This window comes from Pelecanus crispus, chromosome 1 (genome assembly GCF_030463565.1).
Source record: "Pelecanus crispus isolate bPelCri1 chromosome 1, bPelCri1.pri, whole genome shotgun sequence".
In the NCBI taxonomy this organism is placed as follows: domain Eukaryota; kingdom Metazoa; phylum Chordata; class Aves; order Pelecaniformes; family Pelecanidae; genus Pelecanus; species Pelecanus crispus.
In genome coordinates, this window is record NC_134643.1 from 86,351,184 (window position 1) to 86,361,976 (window position 10,793).

The 10,793-nt window shown below is 47.9% G+C and overlaps 1 protein-coding gene across 1 annotated transcript; it reads left to right on the plus strand.

Annotated features, from left to right (window-relative positions):
- Window positions 1-6,766: 6,766 nt before the first annotated feature.
- On the plus strand, window positions 6,767-8,351 carry AICDA (activation induced cytidine deaminase; the record flags this gene model as incomplete). The annotated part of the gene is made up of 4 exons (XM_009482886.2): window positions 6,767-6,931; window positions 7,413-7,683; window positions 7,877-7,992; window positions 8,298-8,351. Coding segments are annotated over 4 exons (606 nt in total), but the record flags the coding sequence as incomplete, so codon positions are not given.
- Between the last annotated feature and the right edge of the window lie 2,442 nt (window positions 8,352-10,793).

Genomic DNA, 10,793 nt, shown 5'->3' on the forward strand with positions numbered 1-10,793 from the left:
TGTTGACTAAACAAGCAACCTCTCCTCTGCTTTGGGGCTAGATAATTACTTTTAGTTATTCACCACATTTTTGCTCTCTGATTTCTTAGCAGTTTGCTTTCTGAATCTTTAGTAACAGTAATGGTGGTATTCCTCCTCCCCCCTTACACCTGATCACTGCACTTCAGCCTGCTGTTATTTCTCTGTTGTTCTTACTTCAAGACAGGGAATAGAGCCCCAAAGAAGAAGAAACCTGAAGGGATGCTGGGACATCCCTCTGTGATCCTGATAAGCTGGAGCAATGTCTCTTGCTTAGATAACACTCTAAATGTGCCAGCACAGTGACCCTTTCTAGCCTTCCCACTAGCCTTTAACTGACCCAGGCTTTGATCAGAAACATAGATGGAGTCATCTTCAGTAAAATTGTTTTTGTCTCCCACTCCCAGTCCCCTCTCCGAATGAGTTTGCATTGAGCAGAAAGGAAGGAAAACCAGAATGGTCAGTATCTCTCCTCATGCATTAGCACCCAGCCAAAAGGGTCCCTCTGTATGTTAAAGATTTGGCAATTTACAGCCAGGGAGGAAGCTGGACTAGCAGCTAGATCAGGGATCAGCAACCTTTCCATGGTTTTCCAAACTATTTTTTTTTAACCAGAGTAGAGACGACATCTGCTAATGAGCAAGATCTTTCCTCGGCAAGAGACTGCAGCTCCTGCTTTAGGCAGAACTGCATACGAGCTGAGGGTCCCTCTCAAGATGTCGCCCTAGACTTGCTATGGGACACTAAAAACACATCCACACCAACACATTTCTGCCCTGGGGATTAGAGCTAGAGGCAGAGAATTGCTGCCACTGACTTTGTGCACTGGCACTTCCAGTGTGAGGGAAGTTACCGCTCTAAATGAAGGGCATCAGAAAGCCTCCACCAGTATTTAGGCTTGAGAGCCCTGCCAAAGAGTGACATAAATATAGTTCATCTGTTCATTCATTTGTTCTTTCTTTTTTATCTCTGTGGAGATCAAAGAGGCTCTCAACATTTAAGGAAAAGTGCTGATGTTTTAAACATGGAAGAATGAATTCCACTTACAGGCAGGACCAGAGAAAGCATCTTGTTAAGCATTTTATGAGACTTGACATGTTAAACCTTTGAGAAAATCATAATGCACAGATTTAATTTATGGGGAAGACCAGGCTGGCCATGCAGATATTTCTTGACTCCTTTCTGCAAGATTTTGGCTATGGAAATTAGGAGCCAGTACAAGAATAAAGCTGAAGCTGCCTTAATTTATCTGATGAAACACAAACAGTTGTGATCTCTAAGAAGCAGATTTCCCGGGGTGTGTTGCTTTTTTTCTCTTTTCTTTTTTTAATGTCCTGTGTTAAAAACATCCTCCTTGCATTATTAAAAGAAAAAAAAACTAGTATGAAAGGGGGACAAAATGACTCTTGGTCTGACCTAGGAGATTTGTCACAAGGTGCTGCTAGGGCAAAGGCTGAAAGCGGACAGCTGTTGCATTAGCAGGAGTTTCCTCTTTGCCTCTGCTAATACAGCAATTTGCAAGGATCACAGGCTCTTCTAGCTTTGGTCAAACACTAGGAGCCAGATCCTCAAAGAAGATAATTGCCACAACTCTTGAGACCAATGCAGCTGCCAAAATGTGGATTCGTTGAGTGTGTGCCCTACCTAGACATTTCCCCAAGGAGTAGGACAGCCCAGCCCTGAACCTTCCAGGAGTGCTTTTCCTTTTCCTGAAGTGTGCCATGCCAGCCACTCTCAAAGACAAGTACTTTCAAAGTGCTGGGCTAGAGAGTCATCTGCTCTGTTCTGGCAACTCATCTCTCCTTTTCATGTTTTTGCATATACTGGTTTCACACAGTCCTAGCATGCTGAAAGCCAGTAAAATTAATAAGGAAAGTAAATGAAGCAGAGAAAAAACGAAGAACTACCCTAGCGTGAGGTAAACAAAAGCCCTGTTTCTCAGTCATAGCACTGACTGTGCCCCGCTTGAGGCACAAACGGAGCAGAATATCCCCCATCTGCCGCCTCAGCACTCATCCCAGCCAAAGTCTCTGCCCCATCCCTTGGCTGTCCTTCAGCCCTGCAGAGGGGATGGATGCCCGGGCAGGTGCTGCAGGGCCGTGGTGGAGCAGAGCCCGGGTGGCAGAGAGCAGTGTTGGCAGAGCGAAGCGTGTGCATCCTGAGCGTGAGCCCGGGCATGACGGCGTACAACCACACGCCTGCTGGGTGCAGCCATCGGACGGAGGGTCCTGGCAGCCACCCTGCTGCCAGCAGATCGCAGCACCGGTGCCACCTGGAACAGCAGGATCAGGCCCTGAGTCATTCCCCACTGGTCCTTTGTGTACAGCTTTGCCATGCAGGTTCACCTCTGCTCCTGGCATGTTGACACAGCTCAGGCGCCCATGGCTATGTTCAGGTGCCAAAGTGGGGCCAGGTGCTCCCTGTCAAACCCTGGGCTCTCTCTGGAGCTGGTCCCCCTCACTCTCCTCTTCGGCTTCGGTGTTGCCCGAAAGCTGCTGGGGCTTTCAGGGGGACACGGGGCAGGGGGTGGGGGGAAGAAGCCTGCCAACAATTTGGTGTTCCCTGAGGTCCTTCCAGCTGGGTGGCTATGGGGTGCTGTGCAGAGCTCCCCCTGCAGTGGGGCAGGGCAGGGTCACTATCTTCACTGCACAGCTGCATGACCTGAGGCCCAGAGGGATAGTGTGGTTTTGCCCACATTCACGTTAGTGGTACACAAGCTCCCAGGCCCCCCTCTAACCACTAGACAATGCTTCCTGCCTCATTATGTTATTGATATTAATTCAGAATAGTTTTGCAGGCGGGGAGGGCCCAATGGGGAGCGCAGAGGGGGGAGGTGACCAATGGGTGCCGAGCATCTTTCAGAACTGTTGCCCCTTCGCATCTCAACCCTTCGCTCTTCAGCTCCTGCAGCTCCAGAGACCTTTCTAACTCCTCCCTCAACCACACCCCGATGAAACCCAGCAGGAGGTAGATAGGGGTGAATGGGGAGGGGACACACAGGGCAGTCCACACTTCTGTACATCAAGTCAGAGGGCTGCAGAGACAGAGCCTGCGAGACAACCTCCCTGCAGTCCCATCACCTGAGAGAGACCCTGGCAGTCATGGACAGGTAAAATGAGTGCCTCCAGTTTCTTGCTCATATAAGAAATTAGGGTCTTTCTCTTAGAATTAACCTCCTCTCTATTTGGTGCTCACTGTCCCTTTCCCTTTCCCCATCTGACTCAGTGATCTAACTCCCCAGCCCGTCCTGCTCTTGTACCTTGCATCTCTGTGTCTCTGTCATTCTTTCTCTTTGACTGTCTGCCACACTACTCTTTTCCCTTTCTGTCATTTCTCTTTCTCGTGACTATTCTCTGTTCCTTTCTATTCTTTTTCTTTTCTAGAAACAAAAAGAGATAACAGAAAGACGAACATTCAGATGCCATCCGCTGCTTAAGCACCTCAGTCCCTGCCCACTCTTCTCTCCTTATCCACCTATTCTTTCTCTTGCACCAGATTTTTGTCTTACTCTGTTTCTGCTGCTCACACCCTTGTGCTCGTAAGCACAGACTGTTCCAGCATTGGATTCCTCTACTTGCACTGCAATTACTCTGCAAGCTAGTTATTACTAATCACTCTCCACAATTGCACACTCAGGAGACTTCACTCTGATTTGAGGATTGGCTTAATGAATCTTTATTTGAGGAGAAGGTCTATTCTGTTCAGTCTACTTCTTCAGGGCCCGGGTATAATCACAGCTCCTGTGTCCTTGCTGCTTTCCCCTGAGCTATGCTATAGCTATAGGAGTTGCACATGTACCCAGCAGTTTGTACCTAACTGCACATTTGCTCAGTTGCTCCCCGCAACATCTGTTCATTCATTATTCTTCTTCTTGTACCAGCTATGTTCTGAAATCCTCCCTGGCAAAAAAACCCTGGGACGATGAACTGCAGAGAGAAGGGAAAACAGGAACCGATGTTAATGAACATTTCTAGTTGAACAAATGGCTTCTGTGATTCAAAATTGTCCTCACTTTGTCCTGACACTGAAAAATAACCCAAGTGACCATCATTTTATTTTTCTGGGTTTTGGGGTAATTTTTTGTTCTTCATCCTTATTTGCATCCACATGCTGCTCCACAGGGGCAAAAACCACTGAACAGAGAAAAATGGGAAGAACTGAGAAAAGGGACAGTTAGAAGAAGAATCAGAAACATTTTGAAAGCAAATGTTTTTGCCCAAAACTTCGCAAAAAAGAGAAAAGGGAAAGCCTGTTTTCCCTAAAGTTTTTGATGTGTTGAAAAGCATTTTTCCATGTGGGCTTTGATGACACACCAGCATAATTGTCATGTTTTTTTAGCCGGCTTATATGGTTCTTCAAAAGCGATTGCATTTTTCACAATTCCTCTGCTCTGTGTTGTGTTGCGGCACACCCCAGGTAAGAGCTTTGCAAGCCTCTGGCCTATCGTACCTTCTCATTTCCCACGTGATTGTCTGGGCTATCCTCTCTAGACAACCTGAGGATCTGTCACATGTAGAAGGGGTGTCCCCTGTCCAGCCCCTCTGTTTCGGGGAAGAGTCTTCCCTGCAATATCTCTGCAATAGCACACATCTAAGAGGGAGAAGCCTGAGGTGAACCACTGGGTGACAGTTTTGTGAGGGGACCAAAGTGTGTGTGTGTTAGGGAATATACACACATGTTCATAAGTGTTTGTACAAATGCAGGGAAATAGGGTGAATCTAAGGTGGTAGGAAGTGGGGCAGCTCTAAGTGTGAGAAATAAATCAAAACTGATGATGAAGAACATACAATGGGTATGGGAAACATGTACACAACATGAACTGCCAGAGAAAGGGGTGATGAAATGCAGTGGGATCGGTTTGTGCTCTACCCCTGACACAACCTGCAAGCCCAGCAGAGCAGGACTGCAGCAGTGCTTACAGGACAGACCTCCAAGAACTGCCTGAGGCTGTTATTGGGCTGAATAAAAAGCTTAGCAGGGATCCTTTGGCCTCTGAGTGTGTGCAGAACTCTGCAGAGCCTTGTCTTCCCTATGGACTTTCTCCTAGCAGGAGACGTGCCACAACTCCCCTGTGATCTACTTCTCTAGGAGCATGTCTGTATAAAGAGTGACACAGCTGAGTATGTGTGTGCTTGCTCTTTCTGTGTGAGCAGGACAGGTATTTTTGCACTGCAGGGTGAGGGTGACATGGCAGGAAAGAGGATGTGTGCGGGTGGCTTGCCTATCTGTGGGACAATCACGGTAGCAAGGGTGCTTGTGGGAAGAATGTGGCGCTCTGGCGATGCGGTGTGAGGTGCAATAGGGAGTGCTACAGGAGAGCAAAGCACATGCACTCAGTAACAAAAGGCAAGAGGATGTGCATGACTATATATATGAATGAGTACCTATAGTGCAGTGGCCGCATGTGAGAATCACAGAATCATAGGACCGTTTAGGTTGGAAAAGACCTTTAAGATCATCCAGTCCAACCATTAACCTACACTACCAAGTCCACACTAAACCAATCAAGGATAGACTAGACTAAACCATGTCCCAGAGTGCCACATCTACCCATTTTTTGAACGCTTCCAGGGATGGTGACTCCACCACCTCTCTGGGCAGCCTGTTCCAATGCTTGGATGAGGATGAGGATGCACAATGGACAGAAGCTCCTGGAGGAGCAGAGAGGATGCCACTGTTAGTTGGAAATTAAGTGCTCTGCAGTGCTCAGGCTTTATCGTGACATTGGCAAACAGATGAAGCATGTTTGTAAAAGAAACTTTTCGTTGCTTAGACTCTCAAATTTAAATGAGATTTAAATTCCTAACAAACACAAATTCCCCTTTCCTACACCTCACTGGAGATGCCCCAGAAAACCTGGCTCAGTAGCACTTAAACTGACCCCATCTCCCTGCTGAACATTAGCCTGTCAAAGGGAAAAGATGACAAAGGACATGATTATTTTTAACCCATTCACTTCTGTTTTGCATTGCTGTGGGGGAGGTGAGTATCTCACCTCAATGAACACAGCTGTTCTCAGCTGCCTATGTACCGACACTTGGCAGTGAGGCTGTTAGATACGGCTCATGACTACCTTACCCTCCCCATGCCCTTGCTGCCTCTCCCCAGCAGGATCCCTGGGCATGGGAGCAGACCCCCACCAGTCTTGATGTTTGTATAATGTGGGGAATGGTACTTGTGTCTGGAGAGGTGTCAGCATGCCTACCCAATTACGTATTCCGTCAGCTAGTGTATGGCACCTTACCTTACCCTTAGCCCTGCACGCTTTCAACCATGCTCTTCTTTTGGGCAACGGTGAGAAGAAACTCTGTCTGGTCTTCTCTAAAGAGGCTCTAATTTGATCCATCCCTTGCCCCAGTGGCTTTTCAGGGTTTCATACAGCAAAAATAATATTTCTTGATGACTGAACTCCAGACCCTCTCATCTTCCCAGGTCTTCTCAGACACCTTCATCCTTCTCCCTCATTGGTGTCCATCTTTTGGATATTTGCAGATATTTTCACACTGTACCCAGCCATAGTTGCTGTTTGACTAATCACTACTCATTCACTTACTGTTTCCACTCACAAGGTCACCTGCTTCATCCCCACAGTCACGTCTTCACCCTTTCCCTAACACATTGCAGGCAAATTACTGATGCTCTTCTTGTACTGAGAAGCCTGAACATGAGGAGGATATTTTTGGTGCTGAGCCCTCAACAAAGGCGTGGCCAACTGCTGGCTCCAGGGTGGGGCTAATGTAAATTCTCTCTTGTCTTCTCCTGCAGCCTCCTGATGAAGAGGAAACTCTTCCTCTACAACTTCAAGAACCTGCGCTGGGCCAAGGGCCGGCGTGAAACCTACCTCTGCTATGTTGTAAAGCGCCGTGACAGTGCTACATCATGCTCCCTGGACTTCGGATACCTGCGCAATAAGGTATGGGGAACACCTTGGCATCCTGTTCTTATATCCATGCTGCAGTCCATGCAGCTCCAGTTCATCTGGGACAGCAGGGAAAGGAGGGCTGTGACAGCAACGCAGGCACTGGCACATGTGTCCGCAAGCATGGGGATGCAGCCTCCAGCTAAGCCTGTACTTTATGCTACCCCCAAGTGTGTTACCAGCAAGACATCCATACTCCCTGCTGCTTTATCAGTCTACCTACTTTTCTGCTTAGCTCCCACCCATGCCTTTTGTACATCCTTATGCATCAGTGCACTTCTGTGCTTTTCCAGGCAGTCTTCCACTATGTACCACTGTGCCTTCTCCCTCTGTGCTCTGACCCTAGGACCTACCCCCATCTTGTTTCTCCTCCCCTCACACCCCATTCAGCTCACACCTCCCTCCTGACCCCTCTTTAGACCCTGCTCCTCCCTGCCCAAACCTCACACCTTGTCCCTCTCCCTCTTTCACGAAGATGGGCTGTCACGTGGAGGTGCTCTTCCTGCGCTACATCTCAGCCTGGGACCTGGACCCGGGCCGCTGCTACCGTATCACCTGGTTCACCTCCTGGAGCCCCTGTTATGACTGTGCCCGACACGTGGCTGACTTCCTGCGTGCCTACCCCAACCTGACCCTCCGCATCTTCACGGCACGCCTCTACTTCTGTGAGGACCGCAAGGCAGAGCCTGAGGGGCTGAGGCGCCTGCACAGGGCAGGGGCCCAGATTGCCATCATGACCTTCAAAGGTGAGATGTGCACGCGAGAAAGAGCTGATGGAAAGCTATGGGGAGTTAGGGAGACCCAGGAGGGTGGGAGAAGCTAGGACGAGGAGCCAGAGAAGACGATAGCAGGATGTGATGATTTAGTAATCCTGGGAGAGGTCCGTGTCCTCTCTGGGGCAGTCTTGAGCACTCTGTAACTCCCCTGTGCCTTGCACAGATTACTTCTACTGCTGGAACACGTTTGTGGAGAACAGGGAAAAGACATTCAAAGCCTGGGAAGGGCTGCATGAAAATTCTGTCCATCTGTCCAGGAAACTTCGAAGGATCCTCCTGGTGAGGGCCAATTCTCCTTCTCCTTCCGGTGCCTCTTCCCCTGAACTTCTTCCTCTCTTCCTTGCTATAGTTTCTCTCTGCTCTTGCTGCCCATCTCTGCCATCTGCCATTTCATTCATTCCTGTGTCTTCACCTTCCATGTCCCTCATGCCTCTCTCCCCCAGCTTCTTTCATACCTCCTCTCCTCATTCTCTTCCCCTTCTTCCACCTCTCATCCTGTCTCCTGCCATTCCTTCCTCCTTCCCCATCTTCATAGGCTCCTACTCACTTGACAACTGACCTATGGTTTATATTTTGTCCTACAGCCACTGTACGAAGTAGATGATTTACGAGATGCCTTTAAAACTCTTGGACTTTGAAGTGAAAGTCATCAGCAATCAGAAGACTTCACAAACACTTGTTTTTTGATTTCCAACTCTCTCCCTTACATCAGATCTTTATCTTCTTCCCTCTTTACATCTCTCTTCTTTCCAGCCCTGTGTCTAGAGATAAGACTATCCTTACTTTTTCATTTCCAAGGAGAATTACGCTGATCTTCTGAAGACACATTCCCCAGACTCACACCTCATCCATTGCTAGCTGGGAATAGCCAGGACTGCAGTGACATTGCCAGAGAGTGATTTACCCTCCCTTCGTCCCTGCAGAGCTAATTCAGGTGGTCCACTAAATGGGGTTCTGGGTTTAGCCTTGCCCAGGTGGGAGCAGACAGCCTGAAAAGCTGTTTGTGTGACTGTGTTCTCACTGGCACTGCACTGATCTGCACATTTCATGAGGGCTTCAGGGAGCACATCTCTTGGCTCTTAGAGCTGCACTACACTGAGCTGCTCTGTGTCCTTCCCTGTGAAATGGTGTATTTGTCCTTCTGGATGTGGGTAGGAAGATGAAAACCATCACCATTTAAGTGGTATAGCCTGTGTCCCAACAGCATAATTGGCCAGTTACTGGAAACCTTGACTGAGAGTATTTAAGTGAGTCCTGGACAGCCCAGGTAGCTTAGCTTGAAAACCTCACTTGAAGCCAGCAGATCTTCTAAATGGATTGTGTGCAGGTCCAGGCCCTGTAGCGCCTCCTGCCCAGAAAGGAGGAAGCTTCAGTATCTGTGGGTCCAGGTTTTGTGCCCTAGGAGAGGTTGAAACTAGACAATAAAAGCCAAAAATGAAAGCAGAAGACTCACTGGCCAACATTTTCAGGTGCAAACTGCAATTCTGGGTGTCCCGCAAGACATTTCCCATGCAGAAATGGGAAGTCCACTCAACTCTAACTCAACATTAACTATGTTGAGAGCCATGGCAGCCTGAGGTCAGTACCAATCAGTGTGTGGACCTCCCACTCAGCCAGGAAAGGAGCCACCAAGGCACTTCACCACTGCAGTGTTTTTCCAGCATACATCTACTGGAAAACACACTTCATTTCCACATTGTATTGTTCTTCAGACTTAATTTTTCGTTCATGTATGTTGAGGTTGTGTCTTTTTAGATGGTGTATAGGCATCCATATCAGTCACCGTCTATTTCTTGACATAACTCAGGGAGGAGCACCACAGCTCTCACTACTGGAGTACTTTTCATCCACTGAGCCTTTCCTCCTAGATCAGTCCTGCAATGTGCTCCTCCCCAGCCAACTGTCCTCTGCTGGAGGCACCTTAATAATCCCACAGTATTCTGTTTTTTCAGGCCTTTTACTGCCCATAATATGGCTATATATGGCTAGTTGGTGACTGACCTGAGCGCTGACCAGAAAAAACACCTGGCATGAGCAAAGCTACACGGCCTGTAGATAGATATCTTTTGTAAGGGGCAAAATCAAAGCATCCTCCTGCCTGGGAATCACTGTGTTTCCACTAGGGGGCGCCATCAGAACCTGGTCTTGTGGACACAGTCTTTACCAAGTTGAAGATACGGGTTTATAGTACGTGCTTACCACCACCTTCCCACTACCTAAATTACAGATGGATTGTCCTCTGCAGTCTTACCTCTTGAGGCTTTGCCAAGGCTGTGTGTCCCACATTCTGGGGGTGTTCTGTTATTTCCTTCATGATGGCTGCGAGTTCTCTGCTCTATCCTGTTCCTCTTTCTGGGTAAGGCTGGAGGGTTCTGTGTTGCCCCTCAAAACACCTCTGCTGGTGATAGGCCAGCTGCAGGAGGACAGCAGAGAGCCTTGCTCCCACAGTGCCTCCTCCTGCTAGGAGAGGTCACACCTGGGTGCCTCACAAGCACCCTGCAACTTCAGGCTCCTGAGGCACTCAGCTTGTGGAATTTTGACCAGGAATAGCAATGAGAATTTTTTGCAAAGCATTAATTTGCAAGCATGGTGTTGTATATTTGTTTGATATGGTGCATATTATTTATATAAACAAAGGTCTTACAAATGAGCATCTGGTTTTGTCATTATTTTGGTGCCACGTGGGCGAGGGAAGTAAAAGTCGACACAAAGGATTGACGGGTCATCTATCCTTTCTGATTTCTGGCAAGACAACCTGGCACTATCCTATTAAACTGTCTTTATCCTTTTCCTTTGTAACTTTGAAGTTGTTGACAGTGTCACACAGCAGATCAAGGCAGATAAAGTGTTCAGGCAACAGATACTTTGGAAATACTATCAAAAATCTAGGATGCAAATGCTAAAGTTGTTCAAGATGCCTCCTTCATTGATTGCAAGCCTATTGTCCCATTCATGACCTGTAATTGACCAAAGTGGACACAGAAGAAGTGTTGACGCAACATACTTCACAAAACAAGAAGAGAGGCAGAGATGGAAAAAGGATCTCTGTCTTCCAATTTTTGTATTGGCCTGTACAACAC